This window comes from Artemia franciscana, chromosome 20 (genome assembly GCF_032884065.1).
Source record: "Artemia franciscana chromosome 20, ASM3288406v1, whole genome shotgun sequence".
NCBI lineage: Eukaryota > Metazoa > Arthropoda > Branchiopoda > Anostraca > Artemiidae > Artemia > Artemia franciscana.
The window spans coordinates 20,419,657-20,442,069 of NC_088882.1; the positions used below are offsets into that span (position 1 = coordinate 20,419,657).

Sequence of the window (22,413 nt, forward strand, 5' to 3'; positions counted from 1 at the left end):
CTAAAGTCAAGATCAATACATGGAAATCATAACCAGGGACATCATTATCAGTACGAAGTAGGCAAGAGATTTATATGTAGAAATCAAGAACAATTCTTGGAAAGCATACCCAATACAAAGAAAACCAGACCTTCCCAGAGACATAAGGGCCATGCCATAGAAATCCAAGAAAGCTCATAGAAATTATGACAAAACTATAGAATTCGAGGGCAAACTCTAAAAGCAAGACCAATACATGAAAATTGTAACCAACACATAGAAATCAACATGAATTCATAAGAATTAGGGTCAGTCTTTGAAATTCAGACCAAATCGAAGACATCATTACCAGTACGAAGTAATAAAGGGATCAATATATAGAAATAAAGAACAATCCTTGGAAATCATACCCAACACGTAGAAATCTTGACAAAACCATACAAATCCAGACAAACTCACAAAGCCAAGCGATCAATATGAAGAAGTCCAGGACAATCCTTAAAAATCAATACCAATTCAAATAAATCAAGACCAAACTCTAGATATCAAGACCATACTGTAGAAATCATAACCAACCTCAAGAAATCATGACCAATATATAGAAATCCCGACGAATTCATAAAAATAAAGACCGAACTGAAGAAATCAAGACCAACCTGTAAAAATCGAGACCAACCCTAAGAAATCAAGGGTCAATATGTGAAAATATAGAACAACCCCATAGAAATCATAACCATTGCATAGAAATCCAGAAAAACTCACAAAATTCGAGATATTAACATGCAGAAATCCATAACAATCTTTAAAAATCCAAATCGTATATACAAGTCATATAGAAATCCAAATACTAGTCAATGCGTAGAATTCCAGAGGAATCCATTAAAAATCAAGAGCAAACCGCAGAAATTAAGGTCAGCCTCTAAAATTTTCGACCAAAGTGAAGAAATCAAGTGGTCAATGTGTAGAAATCTAGAGCGACCCCATAGATATTATAACCAGCTTATAGAAATCCAGACGAACTCACAAAATCAAGCGATCAATATTAGAAATCTAGACCAAACTATATGAGTCAAGAGACCAACGAATAGAAATCCAGGCCAAACAATAGAAATCAAGATTAACCCCCAGAAATTGAGATATCGATATTTAGAAATCCAGAATAAACCCCAAGAAATCATAACAAAGACATACAATTTTGACGTTTTCTTGAAAATCATAAGTAATACATAGAAATGCACTCCAATTCCAAAAAATCAGGGTCAACCCTAGATATTAAGACAAGACTATAGACATCAAGACAAATCCGTAAAATTCAAGAAATCAACATGTAGACATCCAGAACAATCCTTAGAAATCATAACCAGTGCACAAAATCCAGACCAAACCGTAAAAAACCAAGAAAAAACTGTAGAAATCATGAAAGACCTCTAAAAATCAAAGTAAATCCAAAAATATCAAGGACAATAATTAAAAATCAAGACATATGCCATATAATTCATGTACATCATGATTCGACCCTAGAAATCTAAATGAATTCATGTAAGTTCAAGACCAAACTAAAAAATTAAGGCCAATCCCTAGAAATCCAGACTAATCCGAAAAATTAGGAAATCAAAAAGCGAACCTCTAATAAATAAAGGCCAATCCAAAGAAATCAAGAGGTCAATATGTAGAAATTCAGAGCAATTCCATTGAAATCATTGCCAATGATTAGCAATCCAGACGAACTCCAAAAACCATGAGATCAACATTTAGAACTCCAGACCAAACCGTAAGAACCAAGACTAAAATCTAGAAATCATGGTCAACATCTAAAAATCAAGACCAATTCAAAGAAATCAAAGGCAACATTTAAAAATCTAGACCAATACACATGAGTCATGACTAGACCCTAGAAATTCCAATGAATTAATTAAAATAAAAACAAACCGAAGAAATCAAGGTGAAGCTTTAAAAATCAAGACCAAACCAAAGAAATCAAGTGGTCGATATGCAAAATCTAGAGCAACCCCATAGAAATAATAACCAACTCATAGAAATCCAGACAAACTCACAAAATCAAGCGATCAATATTAGAGATATAGACCAAACTATCAAGAGACCAATGAATAGAAATCCAGATCAAACCATAAAAATTAGGATTTAATCCCGAAAATCAAGAGATCAATGCGTAGAAATCCAGAATAACCCCCAAAATATCATAACCAATACATACAAATCCCGAAGGATTCTTGTGAATCATTAGAAATGAATAGAAATCCACAAGAATTCACAAAAAATCAGGATTAACCCTAAAAATTAAGACTAAACCATAGCCTTCAAGACCAACCAGTAAAATTCAAGAGATCAGCATGTAGAAATCCAGAACAATCCTTAAAAATCATGACCAGTGCATAAAAATCCAGACCAAACCGTAAAAAAACCGAAAAAAAACTGTATAAATCTTGGTGCACCTTTAAAAATCAGGATCATTTCGACTAGATCAAGGACGCAATGTAAAAATCAAGACCAATACTTACAGTACATATAAGTCATGACCAGACCATAGAAATCCAAAAGGATTCATAAAGAATCTTGACCAAACTGAAAAAATCAAGGCCAATTCCTAAAAACGCAGACAATCCAAAGAAATCAAGACCAATCCAATTCAAAGAAATCAAGGGCAACATCTAAAAATCCAGACCAGTACATACAAGTCATGACCGAACCCTAGAAATCCCAACGAATTCACAAGCATAAAGGCCAAACTGAAAAATTTAAGACCAAGCTCTAAAAATCAGGACAAATCCAAAGAAATCAAGAGATCAAAAGACCGACATCTAAAAATTAAGATCAATCTGAAGGAATCACGAGTTTATTATGTAGAAACCTACAGCAACCCCGTAGAAATCATAACCTATGCTTGTAAATCTTGACGAACTTGCAAAATCAAGAGACCAACAAATAGAAATTCAGAACAATCCACAAGAACAATACAAAATGGGCTCTTGGGTAATTTTTGTCCCAGAGTCAAGGTTAGATTCACTTCAGCCCTTGCCACTTTTTTAGTCTTTTTGGACATAAGGAGCAAGAGTTTAGTCTTCGGTTATCTGATATATTCCTGATATAATCGGAACGGATTCGCTCTCTTTGGGGTAGTTGGGGGGGGGGGGAGAATTCTGAAAAATTAGAAAAAATGAGGTATTTTTAACTTACCAATGGGTGATCGGATCTCAATGAAATTTGATTTTTATAAGGATATCGTGTCTTAGAGCTCTTGTTTTAAATCCCGACCGGATCTGGTGACATTGGGGGGGGGGGGAGTTGGGAGGGGGAAACCTGAAACTTGGAAAACACTTAAAGTGGAGGGATCGGGATGAAACTTGGTGGGAAAAATAAACACAAGTCCTAGATAGATGATTGACATAAACGGAACGGATCCGCTCTCTTTGGGATAGTTGGGGGGGGGGGGTTATTTCTGAACAATGAGAAAAAATGAGGTATTTTTAACTTACGAACAGGTGATCGGATCTCAATGAAATTTGATATTTAGAAGGATACCGTGTCTCAAACCTCTTATCTTAAATCCTGATCGGATCTGGTGACATTGTGGGGAAGTTTGGAGTGGGGGAACCTAAAATCATGGAAAACGCTTAAATTGGAGAGATCGGGATGAAACTTGGTGGTAAAAATAAGCAAAAGTCTTACATACGTGATTTACATAATTGGAACGGACCCGCTCTATTGGGGGGGGGGGGGGGGGTTAATTCTGAAAAATAAGAAAAAATGACATATTTTTTACTTACGAAGAAGTGATCGGATCCTTATGAAAATTCATATTTAGAAGGACCTTGTAACTCAGATCTCTTATTTTAAATCTCAACCGGATCAAGCGCAATTGGAGGGGGCAGTTGGGGGGGACCGGAAACCTTAGAAAATACTTAAAGCGGTGAGATCAGGATGAAACTGGATGGGAAGAATAGAAACTTGTCTAAGATACGTGACTGACATAACTGGACCGGATCTGCTCTCTTTGGTGGAATTAGGGGGGGGGGGTAATTTTCAAAATTGAGGTATTTATAACTTACGAAAGGGTGACCAGATCTTAATGAAATTTGATATTTAGAAAGATCTTGTGCTTCGAAGTTCTAATTTTAAATTCCGACCAGATCTTGTGACGTTGGGGGGAGTTGGAGGGGGAAACCGGAATTCACGGAAAACATGAAAATTGGGATATTTTTATCTTACGAATAGATGATCGGATCTTAATGAAATTCGATTTTTAGAAGGAATTCATGTCTTAGAGCTCTTATTTCAAATCCTGACCAGATCTTTTGACATTGGGGGGAGTTGGAGGGGGAAATCTTGGAAAAACACTTGGAGTGGAGGAATTGGGATGAAGCTTGGTGGATAGAATAAACAAATGTCCTTGATACGTGATTGACGGAATCGTACTGGATTCACTCTCTTTGGGGGAGTTGGGGGGAGGGGCTCAGTGATTTGGCGAGTTTGGTGCTTCTGGACGTGCTAGGACGATGAGAATTGGTAGGCGTGTCAGGGAGCTGCACAATTTGACTTGATAAAGTCGTTTTCCCAGATTCGACCATCTGGGGGGCTAAAGGGAGAGGAGAAATTAGAAAAAATTAGGTATTTATAACTTACGAGTGGGAGATCGGATCTTAATGATTTTTGGTATTTAGAAGGAGATCATGACTCAGAGCTCTTATTTTAAATCCTGACCGGCATTAAGCCTCTTATTTTCCTTTTAAATCAATCTATTGATTCATAGAATTTTGTTAGAGCTCATACATTATGATGTCTTGGCTCTTAGCTCTTCTCGCCTCGTCACAAGTGCCATATGAGCTCTTAGCTCTTGTTTTTATCAGATATCTTCTCAGGCACCCATTGAGAAAACAATTGAGCTTCATCTTCCGGTCAAGATTTGACTGCAGGTATTTCTCCCAACTGAATTCTTCCAAGTTGAATAATGGAATGTGTTCTTCACATTCCGCTATTAAGAGCCTATTCGTTGGGATCTTCAACAGCGTGTACACCCAAAAAAGTACGTATTTCGAATTCCCTATTTCTTTCTTTTTTTGACCATTTTCATCGCATGCTCTTATGATTTCATCATAAAAGCCATTTGGCTTAAAAAAACTGATGTTGCACGCCATCATTTTTTATTATACTTGAATATATTGTATTTGAGATTCCATTTATAGCTATAAACTTCACGACATTGTTCATCTAGCCATAGGAATGTCACTTCAAAAATGACACCATGCGAGAAATATTTCAATGTGATATATTCTGAGTTAATCACACCGAAGATTATAATAACTGCTGAAAATAACTCAATGTTGTCACACTGAACTCATTTTCAGTACTAAGGCACGCGAATCGTAAGATCTATCAATTCGCGTATCGTTGACCTAAAAAACCTGTTATTGTTAGTATATAAAGGTCCCTCGAAACCAACGAAAATCACGCGAGATTACGTTATCAAGAAAAGTAAATATTGAACCATCTAGCCCAAGTCAGGATACCCGAAGTCAACAATCAGCTACCCGTTGGATCTTTACAAGGCCAGAGACACATAATTGTGAAATATAACCCAACTCTTACCATCTATTCCATTATAGATGGCAGTATAACTGGATAGGTAGGGTTAGATTAATAAACTACATTCAACTTAGGTTCATTTAGGCTAACGTGGCTGGCCACGTTAACCTACCCTAACTATATGGTAAAAGTTTGGTTGTAATTAACACTCAAAGTTCTCTGGACTTGAAAAAATTCGAAGCGGAGCTGAATATTGACTGCAGCTATCTTATGTTAGGTTACATGCCCCAATATTTACATTTTACGATGAAGTAATATCGCATGATTTGTGTTGGTCCTGAGGGATCTTTATAATAAAAAAATTACAGGTTTCGAAGGTCAACGATACATGGCTTGATAAATCTTGCGATTCACATGCTTCATTATTCAAAATGAGTTCAGTGTGTCAACATTGATTTTTTTTTTATTATTATTGTGTTCGGTATGATTTACTCAGAATATATCGGACCGAATCCTTCCTCGTCTTGTGTAATTTTTGAAGTGGCATTCCTACTGTTAGATGAACAATGTCGTAAAATTTATAGATACAAATGGAATCTCAAATACAAATTGTTTAAGTATATTCAAAAACAATGATGTGCAGCATTAAATTTCTCACACCAAAATGGCTTTTATAATTAAATCGTAAGACTATGCAATGAAATGGTTATGAAATAAAAAAGTACATGAGGAAATTCGAGAAATATGCAGTTTTTTTGGTGTGCAAGCTGTTTTTGTTAAGGGAAATACCTCAACGGATAAGCTCTTAAGAGCGGACTGTAATAAACACACTCCATTTTTAACTTGGAAGAATTCATTTGGTAGAAATACCTGCATTCAATTCATGACCCCAAAGATGAATTTCTGCATTTTTTTTAATGGGTGCCCGAAAAGATACCTGATAAAGAACATTGCATCAGATATCCGACGACCTAAACTTTTGCTCCTTTTATCGAAAAAGACTTAAAAAGCGAGAAAGGCTTAAGTGAATCCAGCCTTGACTGTTGGACAAAATTACTCAAAAACCCTTTTAATGCGTTGAAATTGTTTTACACTCACAACAATATTTTCTACATAGACAAGATTTAAAAACGAGTTAACTGAAGAATGAAATTCTTTATGTGTTAGATTTGCCATTTCTAGAAAAAGAAATCTTCTTGCCATGACGATTTTACGGGTCTGATCATGATTTCTGGTCATCACGGTCATCGGGGGTCTAGTCATGATTTGTATGTATTGAACTTGATCTTGTACATGTTGCCTTTGATCTCTTCATTTTTTTTATTTTAGAGATTGAACTTTATTTCTAGAGTTTTTTCTTGGTTTTTAAGATTTGGTCTAGATTTATATGCACTGACTATGATTTCTTCAGTTTGGTTTTGATTTCTATGTTCTACTCTTTCAGATTTTCTCGATTTCTAGATGTTGATCTCTTGATATTTGCCACTTTGTCTGGATTTCTAAGCATTGGTTATGATATCTATGGGGTTGCTCTACATTGATACATATATACCTTTTGATTCCGTAGGATTGGTCTTGATTTTCATATGTTGACCTTTCGATCTCGTGATTACTTTGGATTGGTCTTGATTTTTAAAGATTGGTGTGGTTTCTTCAGTTTGGTCTTTCTTTTCAAGAATTTGTGGGGATTTCTAGGTTCTGCTCATGATTTTTATGTTTTGGTCTTGATTTTTAGATGCTGCCCTTGATTTCTTTGGATTGGTCTTGATTTTTAGAGGTTGAAAGTCATTTCTAGAGTTCGATCTTGGTTTTTACGGTTTGGTCTGGATTTCTATACACAGATCATGATTTCAGATGATTTTTCTAGACTTCTTCATGTAATCTCACATAATCTCTTGATTTTTGTGAGATCGCTTGGATTTCAAAACATTGGTTATGATTTCTATGGGGTTGCTCCATATTTTTACATATTGAGCTCTTGACGTCTTTGGATTGGAATTGATTTTTAGAGATTTATGTTTTGACCTCTTGATTTCTTCAGATTGGTCTTGACTTTTAAGGATTGGCCTCGATTTATTTTGTTTGGGCTTGATTTTGTATTGTTTCTGGTCATGTCATGACTTATAGGAACTGTTCTTGATTTTTAGACGTGGCCCTTGATTTCTTTGGATTGTTCTTGATTTTTAGAGGTTACCATGATTTCTAGAGTTTTGTCTAGGATTTTTGCGATTTGGTCTGTATTTCTATGCACAGGTCATGATTTCAAAAGATTTTCTAGACTTTTGCATGTTGATCTCTTGATTTTTGCGAGTTCAACTGGATTTATTAGCATTGTTTATGATTCCTTTGGGGTTGCTCAGAATTTCTACATATTAACCCCTTGATTTCTTTGGATTGGTCTAGATTTTCAGGGATTGGTCTTGATTTATTCAATTTTGGCATGATTTTTTTTTATGATTTCGATTGGATTTGTAAGGTTTCGTCATGACTTATATGTATTGGTCTTCATTTTTAGACGTTGCCCTTGATTTCTTTGGATTGGTCTTGAGTTTTAGAGGTTTACCATTATTTCTAGAGTTCAGTCTTGGATTTTTATGGTTTGGTCTGGATTTCTATCTAATGGTCATGATTTATAAGGATTATTCTGGATGTTTACTTGCTGATCTCCCGGTTTTTGCGGGTGGGTCTTGATGTCTATGGTTTGATCTGGACTTTTGAATTCGTTTAGATTTCTAGGTATTGCTTATGATATCCACGAATTCGTTTGGGTTTCTATGTATTGATTATGATTTATTGGGGATTGCACTGGATTTCTAAAGACAGATGTCTTGATTTCTTTGGGGGATCGGTCTTGATTTTTAGACGTTGCCCTGGATTGGTCTGGCTTTTAAGGGATTGACCATGATTTCTCGAGTTTGATCTTAAATTTTCACGGTCTTGTTCGGTTTGGATTTCTTTGCACTGGTCATGATTTATAAGAATTAGTCTGGTTGTGTACATGCTGACCTCTTTATTATTACGAGTTGATCTTGATGTCTATGGTTTGGTCTGGATTTCTAGGATTGACCTAGAGTACATATTCTTTGTCGTTTTTAACAATAAACAGGAATTCTTTACAAAATCACTGGACATAAGGAGAAGGGGAAGATGTGAAATGCCAAAGAACATCGCAATCTAACGATGAAAATGGCAATTTCTTGCTGTTAAAATAAATACTATTGCCATTTTTACTTTATAAGCTAATTTTAGCGAAAAAAACGTTGAAAATACCTGAGGTGTGATAATGTTCGCCAGGGGATACCATTGGGCGGGTAAATTCTGCCACACTGGGTTCAATTGCCGGGAGTCATCAGAAGAAACGTTACTGGAGGTTTTTCATTAAATTTAAACGACCTATTCTAGTGTAAACGGATATTTTGTGGAAAATGCTGAAAAATTCCATATTTGTGCCAAAGGGTTTCCGAGTGTCATTCTTTTAGTGTCACAGGCTGGGAATTCCAATGGAACATTGCAATCTAACAATGAAATGGCAAGTTTCCACTGTCCAAACAAAAACAATGGTTATTCATTAGTTTATAAATTTACTTTTGAGGGGAAAACCTTAGGTGTGATAATGTGCCCCTATTGGTTGTCATTGTGGTTAAATTGGGCTACGCTGGCTTTAAATTTTCGAAATTGTTGTTTTCAACCGTTAAAGCTCAGATGACGTTCCTGTTATTCGACTTGGAAATTGTGTCGTGAGACCAGCGCCTAGTTTAGTTTACCTCGGGTTGCCCAATCGGTTGTGAAGTGAAATCTACAAGATCCCTGCTAATTGAAAATTTGACCAGCAAGATCCGCAAATCTTACGGTCTACTCGTATCTTTCAAAACAAATTATAATAGACGTATCAGAAAAGGCTTTTCAATGCGCTGGTGCAGCATATTGGCCTTTTCCCGTTTTGGACTCTGTTTACCGATCGGAATAAGCGTACCATCCGGTCATGTTTTTATCGTTTTTGTAAGTTCTTGTTAGGCCTAACACCCTAGACCAGGAACTCTTGGATTAGTGAAAGATATGGCATTGTTGATCCATACTTGGCCATCCAAAATCAGCTTTTTCGCTATATCCGATCTCTCTGTAAGAATAATTATGGGGTGATGGTGCTATAATCTTCTTCTTCTTACAAGTTATCTTTCTAGTTTAGTTATATTTTCTCTTGTTATTTATGTATCTTTTGTGTTCTCTTCTTTTTTTCTTCATACTCCACTTTTTTGACTATGTCAAAGGTAGTGGGATAATAAAATACATTCATTCATTCATTTATGTAGTTTGTCTCGTGAAGTGATATTTTGTATTTATTAGAAGTTTGCTTTGTTTCCTTTTATTTGTTTGTTTGTTTATCACTCTGCATTTTTTTCATATTAGTGTTTTTTTATTAGTGTTTTATTCTTTATTAGTGTTTTTTCCTTTATTTTTTCATTACTCCACTTGTGATTTTGTACCTTTAAAGTGGGCAATAGAACGCATTGAATTCCAATCAATACTCTAAACTTTATAAGTTGCTGCAATTGAAGTAGTAGCAAGAGTAGTTTAGTAGCAGTAGTAGTAGTAGTATTAATAAAAGTAGCAATATTAGTAGTGTTTGTAGTGGCAGTCACATATTACATCTTTTTCAATTTATCTTCCCCTTTAAGTATTCTCTGAAAATTCTAATTTAATACCCGAGATTCCCCTCAATATTATGTCAAATTTTCACCTCCATAAGCATAGCCTTAATTGCGTAATACTAGTAGTAGTTGTAGCAGTAGCAGCAGCAGTGTTAACAGCAGTAATAGTAAATACATGTTGCCTTTTGATCAGTTGAACATCCCAGTCATGATGCCCCAGAAGTTTCCTCTTAATAGAATAAGGTGTTCCAAAAATATTTCTGATAGGCCCGTATCAGTAATCTGTATGCACATAGTATGTTTTGATTTAGTTCAATTTTCCCCTCAAAGTTTCCTCATATGCTAATTTTAATATTCTTAGCCTACAAAAGCAGTAGTTTTAGCGATGGTAGCAGTAGTAGTAGTAGTTGTGCTAGCAGTAAAAGCAGTGGTAATTGTAGTAGCAGTAGTAGTAGCGTGTGAATATTGTCCTTTTCTTAAATTGATCATCTCCCTTATCATTCCCAGAAAGTTCCAAATCAATATGCTCAAACATGTTCACCTTTCTCAATAACAGATGCTATAAGTAGATAATGAACGAATTGCCCACGAATTACTAGGCCTTTCAACTACAGTGAACAAAATTGCTATCTCAAGATTATGAATAAAAGTAATTAGGGAAATGATGGGGGTGTTGGGAGGTTTTATCGCCCTCTATGCACTTTCGATTATTAAAAAGGGTAATTTCGACTATTAATAATATATTGTGCAAGTATGATTGCGCTGCCTATGATTCTAAGAGCGCTAGAACCCGAGTATTGAACTTGAATAATCTCTTTCGCTTTATCCTACCTCTGAAAACAATTTCATCCGCGTCCATAACCATTCCAATTGGGTAAAATCGTGGTATTTTTCTATTTGTATGGAAATAAGCGGCTGGAATAAGGTTTTTAAAGGATTTCAACTTGATGGCATATTTTCTATTAAGATTAAATTGAATTAAATTAAATTAAAATGAAATTAAAATGTCTTTTTTGCATTTGTTACTCCTTTTGATGGGTGATTTAATATTAAATTGGTTTTCCATATCTAGAATCAGCGTCAAAATTATATTCAATTGAAATGTGTACGAGTTATTGTTATCATATTCTGTTTATACAATAGTAGTCCGTATTGAAAAGCCTTCTCAGTCCTTTGGAATTCCTTTCGTCAAAACTTACTATTAATTTCTATGGACGGCGTTAAATGAAGTATTTGCATAAGTATGAGCCCTTAAAATGGGGATGATCAGATGCATGGTGAGGTCGAAAGAAAGAAAAACACATGAGTAACTCATCACTACATAAGTCAGCACTATTGTGTTAATTGCCTTTAGAAACTGATCCTTTCAGGAACAAATTATGTACTGCTCCTACATTATATTCGCCGCACCTATTATTTATTTTTTATTTAAAGATAAGAAAATTACCTTGAAGCCTTTCGTGATTGATGGATACGAATTAATTCTTGTGTTGAAGTAACTGTTGATAGTGCACTCAGGTCCTTACTGTACTGTCTGCTGTACTTTACCTTATAAGGTGGGCGGATTGCTTCTGAATTTAAATCAGTAAGATTAGTACCATTGCCTTCTTCTTCCTAGGAAAAAAATACTGTCAAATAAATTATGAGGCTCCAAACAATACTTTTTAATTAAAATACGATCATACCATTTTCTTCCCCATAATTAAGAATTAGAGAAAGGATCAAGTGTGAATAATATAATAAGTGCGTTTATAGGCTTTAGGGTGAACCCACAGCTCTTAAAGTCCAAAATTCTAATGAGAGTAAAGAGATTTGCCTTTGGAATGATGAAATTTACTCTACTGAGTTAAATCCCACTATCCCTCTTAAGGATACTACCAACCGTTTCAATTCTTTCTAACCTATAATTGGCTACAACTGCTTTAGCTAAGAAGAAACCAAAGCATTACCGCAATACAAAATGTTGTCAACAATTTGCCGTGACACCATTTGCCGTGAAGTTTGACCGTTTGCCGTGAAGTTTAGCAAACGGTATCACTGTTTGCCGTGACACCGTTGCCATGAAGACACCGTTTGCCGTGACACCGTTGCCATGAAGACACCGTTTGCCGTGAAGCACAGCAACCAGTTGTGAGTCCCTAGCAACTAGCAGGTGTTATTATGCAAAAGTGGGTGCTACGTAATATTTTTTTGGGTTGTTACGTAATTGATTCCTTATACAAATGCTTTCTTCAAGAATTCATTGGTTTTTATATAGAAAAACGTTAGATTTTAAATGTTTAAAAATCTACTAGGCCAAGTAGTAAAAACCTCTCAAGGCTCACTAATCAAGTTGGGAACAACCAGTTGCAACTGAAGATGATGTATTATGCTTACTTGGCTGTTACGCAATCCTTACACAGATATTTTCTTCAAGACATTTTCCAAGACGTTTTTGATACATTTTTCTTCAAGACATTTTATTTCAAGATTTCTTCAAGACTTGCTTTTTCAGGGCCCGCTAGTCAAGTGGGGTAGCCCCAGTTGTAACTGAGGATGACGTATTGTGCACACTTGGGTTCTCTTGGGTCCCACAACACACAAACAAAAAACACACAGTTTTGGTTTTTTTGGGTCCAGCAAACCTGCGGTCCAAATTGCTAAGCCCAAACAGACCTAGTTTAAGTCAGTTATCATAATATAACTTAGGTAAAGTGTTAGGTTTGCTTCAGGTACCCCGGCTGCAGAAGGATGGTGATGGGTACCTGGAGGCAACTGAAGGTTGGCTGCCTGTAGCCGGGGGAGGTGTGGCTGTAGATTAGTTGCAGCTACCTGGGTTTTGGCAGTTTTCAGCAGGTACCTGGGGGGACCTTTAGGTTGGCTGCATGAACGTGGAGTTAATTATAGGTGTGCTGTAGGGACCTGTACTTTGATAGGGGGTACTTTTACTGGTCAAGTTGATTCAGATTGTTGTTTCATTATCTCTGTTGATGGTACTTTCATTGGTCAAATCAATACAATTTTCATTCCATTGTCTGTGTCTGTGTGTCTGAACGTTTGTTTGCCTGTCTCTGTGTCCATCTTTGTGTATTTGCGTATCAGACTCTGTGTGTTTTAATGTGTTTTTTTGTCTCTCTCTCTCCGTGCCTGTGTCCAACTTTATGTTTGCCCGTCTCTGGGTCAGTATTTGTTTGTTTGTGTTTCTGACCTTTTGTGTTTGTTTGTTTTTTCTGTCTCTCTCCCTCTCCGTGTCTTTGCGTATGACTGTGTGTTTCCCACAATCATATCTTTGTTTGTGCTTGTGTGTCTGACTCTGTAAGTTTTCTGTCTCTCCTGCTCTCCGTGCCTTTGCGTCTGACTTTGCAATTGCCTTTATCTCTTTGTTGTGTGTTTATGTGTGCGTTCGCACGTGTGTGTTTGTGTGCGTGCGTGTGTGCGCTTGCGCGTGTGTGTATGTGCGTGTATGTGTGTGTTTTTGTGTTTGTGTTTATGTGTCTTTGTGTGTGTGTGTGTGTGTGTGTGTGTGTGTGTGTGTGTGTGTGTGTGTGTGTGTGTGTGTGTGTGTGTGTGTGTGTGTGTGTGTGTGTGTGTGTGTGTGTGTGTGTGTGTGTGTGTGTGTGTGTGTGTGTGTGTGTGTGTGTGTGTGTGTGTGTGTCTGTGTGTGTGTGTTTGTGTGTGTGTGTGTACGTGTGTTTTTGTTTTTTGTGTTAGAGTTTTTGTGTGTGTGTGTGTGTGTGTCTTTGTGTGTTGTATTAAGGTGAAGCTTTCAAGCAATATTGAAAAGAAAATTGAACTAAATTAAAACAAACTCTGAGCATGTGGACTTTCAAAAAGGTGACTAAGCAATATCTGAAGAAAAACAAATTATTAAGTTAGACCTTTATAGGTAAGTTATGGGGTATTTTGAACTAGCCAGAAGGCACTACGTGTTTACTTTTAATACTACCACTACATTTACTGTAACTAATGACGCTAAGAGTATTAAGGTGAAACTTTTAGGGAACGCTTAGAAGGAGTTTCAAGTAAACGAAAAAGCTGCATGTATGCAGGTTTTCAAAAGGGCTTATAAGCAATATCACAGTAAGAACCACTCCGTAATAGCTAGAAATATCTTTGAAACTTTTAAAGGAGCCAGTTTGATTCAAAATTAAAAATTCTGGTGCCTTTTTTAGGAGTAAAAAGAGATTAGAAGGCAAGCAGCCCTTCTCTGAAAAAACTGTATTTTCCAAACACATCCAGTAACAATTTTGAGAAAGCCATTTTGTTCAAATTAGTAGAACGACCCAACAGCTATGTCTTTAGGGATTTTAGGCATGTCCCCCCACCCAAAACTATTTAATTGGCCCATTATGCTTTAAAACTAAATATTTCTTGAAAATAAATCAAAAGGCATTGTATTTGTGGTTGCCAATAAGAAAGCTTAACAATATATCGAGAACGACTGGAAGTATTAAGTTGAAACTTTGGGGCTAGTACTATTACTACTTTTGCTCTTACAATATACTCTAATAAAAAGATTCTCAGTGTATCCAGGATGTCAAAGACAATAAATTGAATCTTTTGGAGTGATATTAAGTTTTTTTCCAGGTCAACTTCAGGAGTTTTAAAATTAAGTTAAAAAATACACTATGTGTCAGGATTTAACAACTTTGAAAAAGTTTCTCCAACATACTCATAGCAACTCAAACTACATATTCTAATTGAAAAAAAAACTGAAAGGATATAAAATATTTTTTTTCCATGAAAAATGCTATGTCAATAGAAAACAAACAGAAATTAATTGAAAAAAAACTTGTTCGACAAAGCAAATTTTTCAAAGAAAAGTAAAGAGCTACATGAAGGTCAAAATGAACATAAATAGAGTCAAAAAATCTTCCAAGCGTGCAACTACCTCAAATCACTTCTAATAAGTAAAAGAAACTCAAAGCGAACAGAAATTACAATAAATAACCAAGTCAAACTCGAAACGATCAAAAATTAACAAGCGTAGGGCCGATAACTCCATGCCCTCTCAAGACCAGAACATAATTTGAGCTTTACTGAAAACAAAATACATTTTAAATATTTCACTTTTTTTATTTTCATAAATAAAAATTATCAAAACTTTAAGGAATACTATCAATTAATATCAATTACACTGACCATACACGGTCAATATTTGTTTTTTTATTTTTTCAGTGAAGCGCAAATTATGTTCTGGTCTTGAGATATATATTTTAATTTCTATTCGTTTTGAATTTCATTTATATATTGTAATTGATTGGTGGTAATTTTACGCTTTGAAGATTTTTTGGTGTTATCTCTGATCATTTTTGGCTTAATGAAGCTCTTTGCTTTTCTTTGAAAATCTTTTTTTGTCGAAGAAGTTTTTTCAATTAATCCCGAAAAATGTGGAGCTGTTTTCGAGAGAAGATATGGAGCAGTTCTCGAAAAAAAAATACATACATGTATAAATAAATAAATATAAAATTATTGCTCATATATATAATATATATACTTAGCTGATATTATCGTCTATGAAATTAAGGATTTTTCATCAGATAAAACAGTAAAATTTTACTCAACAAACAAAAGTGAAGAGAGAGAGACAGACGGAGAGAAAGAGAGAGAGAGAGAGAGAGAGAGAGAGAGAGAGAGAGAGAGAGAGAGAGAGAGAGAGAGAGAGAGAGAGAGAGAGAGCGATAGAGAGGAGGAGAGGAGGCGTGGTAAGGAGAAAGAGACAAGGGTAGAAAGACAGAAAAAGAGAGAATATTGCAAACGGATCTCAATATTACTCATTCTCAAAAATGATATAGTGTGAAAACATAGTGTTAGAAAACGAAAGTTGAAGAAAAATGACGAGGCTGCATTTACTTCTCCAAGGGCCAGCCTGTATAGAATTAACGCACAATTAAATAACGGAGGGTACCTTAAATATTTCGTCAACAACGGCTTGCACAATAGGCACCATCATTAATGTGGCTGCAGTGTTTGAAATCCACATTGATAAAAACATTGTGGTTCCCATAAACCCCAACATCAGCCTGAAAAACAAGATGACATTTTAGAGTATATAACATTTATCGACTATTCGTTAACTTTAAGCTTTATTATGAACCGAGGTCGCATTTGAAAAGTAAGTATTAGTAGTAGGTAAGACGGCACTAGACCCTTAAGGTCCAAACCGGCGGTGCTGATCTCCGTTTCATGGCCGTTCAGCCAGGAAGTGCAATGGGGGGTTGGGGACCAGCCATCCTGTGCTTTCACACACCCTTCCTGCTTACCTTCTCTAGATTTCTCCAGGTACCCATTAAGAGCTGGGTCAACTCTGGCTAAGCTTACAGAGTCACGCCACTGACCCTGTCCCAAACTAAATAACCGGTCACAACCGGGATTGAACCCATGCCCCTTCGACACAGAATTCCCACGCCAGAGCGCCAACAACTCAGCCACGGTGCATTTGCAAAGAATGGCCTTAGAGAATACAGTGCTATTTTCAAACGTTTTTTTTCAATCTTCAACAAAGAATGACTAAAATTTATGGTTTTACTTTTGAATTAGCTTTTATATGCGATTTAAAATTTAATACACGTGAAAAACTGTTTATTTTGAAAATTGGAAAAAGCAGTAGAGGGTGAAGGTTTGGAAAAATCAATTAGTATCTAGAAAATTAATACAAGATTTGAAAACAAAAAAAATAACTGTGATTTAAATTTCCAATCGGATTGTCAATAAAAATTTAAAATTTGGAGCCTACAGTAAGTTGTAAAACAAGAATAGAAGAAGTTTGAACCAACAGTAAGAAGAGAGTCTTGTCCATGAAACTCTAAAAAGAACGAAAATTGGCTGACAATATTTGCATAAAAAGTATTACACAGAATAAAAATCCTTCTAATAGCCCACAAGAGCCAGGGAAAAAACTTCAGGGTCCGCCATTGGGGACCTTCAAGACTCTGGATCCTAGTGAGAAGCTCTACCAGGCCCCTATCATCCAATTCAACCGGGGCCCTAGCAAGAAATTCCAAGGGGGCCCTAGCAACAAATTTTAAGGAAACCCTAGCAACAAATTTAAATGGAAGGCCCTGCAGAGCAATTCCAACTGGGCCCTAACAGTCAATTCCAATGGGGTTCTAGCATCCGATTCCAATAGGGCCCAAGTGTCCAAATCCATCGGAGCCTTAGAATCCGATTTCACCGTACCCCAAACCTAACCTCGTCACTGGGTCCCCTAGCATTCAATTAGGCTGGGGGTCGTAGCATCCTATTCCAAAGGAGAGTCCTAGCATCCAATTTCATCGGGCCCCTAACCCATCCAACGGATGGCCCCTAGGATCCAATTTCACTGGGGAACCCTAGAATTCATTTCCCGCAGTTGGGGGCCTAGCTTCCAATTCCATCTCCCCGTAACCTAACTACCAGGGCCCTAGCATCCAGATCCATCAGGCCCTTAGCATCCAATTTCACCGGGAGCCTTAACATCCAATTCCAACAGGAACCTCTTCTACAGAAGGTCCTAGTAAGCAATTCAAACGGGGGGCCCAATGAGCAATTCCGAAGGGGATGGGGAGGTAGCACCAATTCCAATGGGGACGCTAGTATTCATTTTCATCGGGGCGCTGGCAACCAATCTCATCGACAAGACATTTTTCAAGATTTCTTTGGTTCTTATGTAATAGGGGATTATTTTTTTCTGTTAAGGATGACACATTCTAACGTGACTTGTTCCTTCGGGACCCATCGGAAACCCCCACTTGTAACTGTGGAGGACATCGATGAGGGGTGTTAGGTAATAAAGAAGGACACATGAGATGCTACGTAGTACTCTAAGAGATTCTTTTTCTTCAGGATTTCAATTTTTCTTTCAAGATATTTTTTGCTTTAAAAGGTTTTTTCGAAATCCCATTTTCTCCAATGCTTTTTTTCAGAGAGTTTTTTCTCAGGGGACCTTTATATTCCAAAAAACTTTGGAAACGAAAGACATTTCCCCTCAATGAAACGGTCTACTAGACAGCTGGAACGGCAAAACTTCCCTAATATTTTCATTCGGCAAATACTTTCTAAACGTTTAAAAAAAAATCTGTGGATCGTGTGTTTTCAATTTCTGCAATAATTAACAGAGAGGGGGGAAATATTTTTTGGAATTTACTCTTATTTAACCTACACCTGCTTGTTGAGTAATACTTTAGGGGGTATTATCATATTGGAAAAAGAAATCTAAATAATGAAGGCTTTTTTTGTACATACAAGCCTTTTTAACAAAAATCAAATTTACAATCATTAGTAAGACACTTCATTCCTTGGAGACTAGAATAAATATTATGGAGGTAGTAGGGAGGTTTTTTGGACTTCAAAGTCGTTCAATTGAGGATTTTCAACATAAATACTGAGAAATTCACCACAAGTAAAGAGTTTCTTCTTATGATTCCTTGCAATTGAGGCCAGCATGGTACAAGGTAAAAGCCCAATGACATCATAAGATGCACATTGTCATACCTATGGTTTTTTCAACATTTTCCCCAGAAAAACCACTTTATAAACTAAAGATGACCTTTGTTTTTATTTGAACAGAAGGAACTTGTTATTTCATTGTTCTATTTCGATGTTCAATGGTAATTCCTAGCCTGGTGCACCCAATGGACGACAAATGGCACCCTTTAGCATCCATTATTACATATATTGCATTTTTCGGACATTTTCCTTCAAAAATATCTGTTTACACTAGAAACATTCGTTTAAACTTATTGAAAAAAAAACCAATAACGTTTATTTTGATGACTCCTGGCAATTGAAGCTACCGTAGCATATTCTACCAGCCCAATAACACCCTTCGGCCCATATTATCACACCTAAGGATTTTCATCCTTTTTCCCCCACAAATATTGATTTATAAACTAAAAATGATAATTCCTATTATTTGCACAGCGGAAACTCGCCATTTCATTGTTAGATTGCCATGTTCCATGGTAAGTTCGTGCCTATAACACTTAATGGATTAAAAACGACTTCCTTTGGTAACCATTTTCACACCTATGGCATTTTTTGGACATTTACCTCCAAAATTGTCCATCGATACTTAGATTTAGTGTTTAAACTTAATGAAAAATCCCCCAATGATGAATCTTTTGATGACTTCTGTTGAGTTCAGCGTGGCACAATGAATTTACCCGATGGTATCCTATGGCACATATTGCCACACCTAAGGCCTTTTAAACCTTTTCCCCACAAAAATTAGTTTATAATCTCAATGTATTTATTGGAACAGCTAGCAATTGCCATTTCATTGCTAAATTTCGTTGCTCCTTGGCATTTCACTCCCCTTTTTTCTAGTAGTTTTGTAAAGAATCGCCCTTATTGCTAAAAAGAATTAAAAACAAATAATTTAAAACAATTTATTGAATATGCCCTTTTTTTGTTCCCCCAACATGTAGAAACCCAGACAAAACCATAAAAATCAAGACCAATCTGTATAAATACAGGGAAACTCCTAGAAATCATGACTAGACTGTAGAAATCGAGGGAAACCTCTAAAATCAAAACCAATACATAGACATCATAACCAATGCATAAAAATCCACATGAATTCATAAAAATCAGGGTTAGCTGTAGAAATCCAGACCGAACCATAAACATCAAGACCAATCCGAGGTAGTCAAAATATCAGTATGTAGAAATCCTGAACAATAATTAAAATCACAACCAATCCATAGAAATCATAACCAGTGCATAGAAACACAGACAAAACCGTAAAAATCTAGACCGAAATCTAGAAAGCAAGGTCAACATCTAAGATCAAGACCAATCCGAAAAAAATGAAGGGCAACAACGAAAAATTCAAGATCAATACACACAACTCATGACCAGACCCAAGAAATCCAGGTGAACTCTTCTGATAAAAAATTATGACCCAACAGAAGAAATCAAGGCCAACCTCTAAAAATCAAGACCCAGCCGAAGAAATCAAATGGTCTACATGCAGAAACCTTGAACAACCCCAAGAAAATTATGAACAACCATTGAAATCCAATCCAACTCACAAAAACAAAGAAACCAACATGTAGAAATCCAGAGCAATCCTTAAAAATCAAGACCAATACATAGAAATCAGAACCAAACTAAAGAAATCAGGACAAAACTGGATTCGAAGGGATAAGGATGTGTTTAAAGTAATTATTCTGTCACTATTCATAATATGTTCAAACTTATAAGTCAGTAGCTCCTCATGATACAAATAAAACACAGTTTATGAAATATGAAATTAGACGATTTTGATTAAGGACTGCAATACTGTGAGTCCAACCAAAGGGCGTTGGAGGCGGAGCGCTCGCGAGATTGACAAAAGAGGTCGAAAACGGAGCGTACGTACTGCCAATTAAAAGGGGTTAGAGGCAAAGCGCACACACCGTTTACCAAAAGAAGCTCAGAAATGAAGGTTTTGTATTGTTAATTTGTGGTCGAAGACGGAGCAAAGCTGTTGAAGACCAAGTGGCTAGATGCCTGATGTACGCACTGCTGACCAAAAGGGGTTGAAGGCGCCTCATACACAATTTTTCCATCAGAAGATTAAAAGAAAATACAAGCAATGCTAACGACGGTGGGTCTGGCAATTGACATATACTCTGTTAGTCAAAGGGTGCATGAGACTGAAGGTAAGCGCTTTTTCCGCAGGGTCCAGAGGTGGAGCAGATGACCTTTGGATCAGAGAAGGTAATGACAGAGCTCAAAGAGTGCTGAAAAAGAGTGTCGGAAACGGAAAGTACGCACTGCTGACGAAAGAATGTCGTACATCGATTTTAAATAGTGATGATCAAAGTGGACAAGTGCGGAGGATAAATACTATTTACTAAAAGGGGCTGGAGATGAAGCTTACGTACTATTTTGCAAAGTGAGTTGGAGACGAAATACGCGCTATTTGGACTAACAGAGGGCTGGAGAAAAAGCATAGACACCATTAATCAAAAAGGAATTAGAAATTAAACACATGTGGGATGGGGTCTTGCTTTGACCATACAATTATACAGATCGAAGGCATCATAAAGTAATAGTCAAGGTTTGACTACAACGAAACATTAGTAGTAGGCTAATTCAAAGAATAGTTAAAATTCAATTAGTTAAATAGCCATTATACTTTTGTTCAACGAGGTCTAATATGTTCAGCTGCCATGGTACCTCTGAAAGGATATTCTTATGACATTTCTGCTATTTTATTAAAATTACTATGTTGAAATTTTGATCCAACACAAAGTAGGGCTTCAGATCAGGTCAGATCCACATGCAGTGTTAAAGGGGTGTCAGGAATTACCCTCCACCTATTCAGTATAACTCAATATTTTTCAGTATAACTCTCCAAAATTTCTATGAGTATCTGTTCAATGAGGTAGAGGTAATGTTGAGACTGGAAAAGTACATAGCATACACTTTTTACTGTTGCTTTCAAAATGAAATGAATCTCTTTATCCTCAGTTGTATAAATGCTATTTATATAACTTTATATGCCTCCGGGCATCCAAAGGTCATATAGCCGCTGAATCTTCATAATTTGAGTGTCTCAAACTTCTTGTTTGGATATTCATCAATAAATTTGGAGCCAATGTCACGTGGGTCTGTGAGAGGCACTCAGGAGTAAATGAAACGCAAACAGAATACACATTGCCTTCCGATTGTTTTAAGTCGTTTAAACTCACTTGGTTTAAGGTTGGAAGGAGCACTATGCGAAACGGGAATACATAATAATCACATTTATATGAAGTATTTTACTGCTTATATTTTTAAAATTGTTTTCTAATGCTTAAAATGAAAGTTCATACAACTTTTTAAAATTACGAAGAAACTAAGAAGTATAAATCTAGTACAGGAATCACCAAAATTGTCAATATTAAAGCCCTGGGCTCAATATGATCAGTGGTTGATAAGATCTTGGAGGCTGACTAGTGTCGGCCATTACTGCGGCATTTCAATCTGAAATTTAGTGATACTAAAACAGTTTTATTCATAATAACTATGCAGCCAGTATATTTTAGCTGACTTCACGAGAAAACCTCTTCTTTTATTCTTCGTACTTTATACTTTTAGCGGATATTTTTTTATTATTCCATCTTCATTTTTAATATAAAAAAAGCAAAAACAGGGGTCCATTATAATTCCTAATAGGTTCTACATTAATATTGATACAAATATACCGCTTTTGAAACCTTATCATCTAGTAAATAGGGGAGCCTAGTTAAGGCGGTGATTAAGTGAACTGATGGAACTCGAAAATCCCATGTTAAATTGAAAATTTATATTTAAA

The 22,413-nt window shown here is 36.2% G+C and overlaps 1 protein-coding gene across 2 annotated transcripts in view; it reads right to left on the reverse strand.

The window, feature by feature from the left end:
• The window catches only part of LOC136039877 (Na(+)/citrate cotransporter-like), a 100,303-nt gene that overhangs the window by 58,956 nt on the left and 18,934 nt on the right, over positions 1-22,413 (reverse strand). For both annotated transcript variants that reach the window (XM_065723835.1, XM_065723834.1), the window contains exons 4-5: positions 16,057-16,171; positions 11,617-11,783 (exon numbers count right to left, since the gene is read on the reverse strand). In XM_065723835.1, the coding sequence (XP_065579907.1) occupies positions 11,617-11,783; positions 16,057-16,171 (282 nt within the window). The remainder of the gene's footprint in view (positions 1-11,616; positions 11,784-16,056; positions 16,172-22,413) is intronic.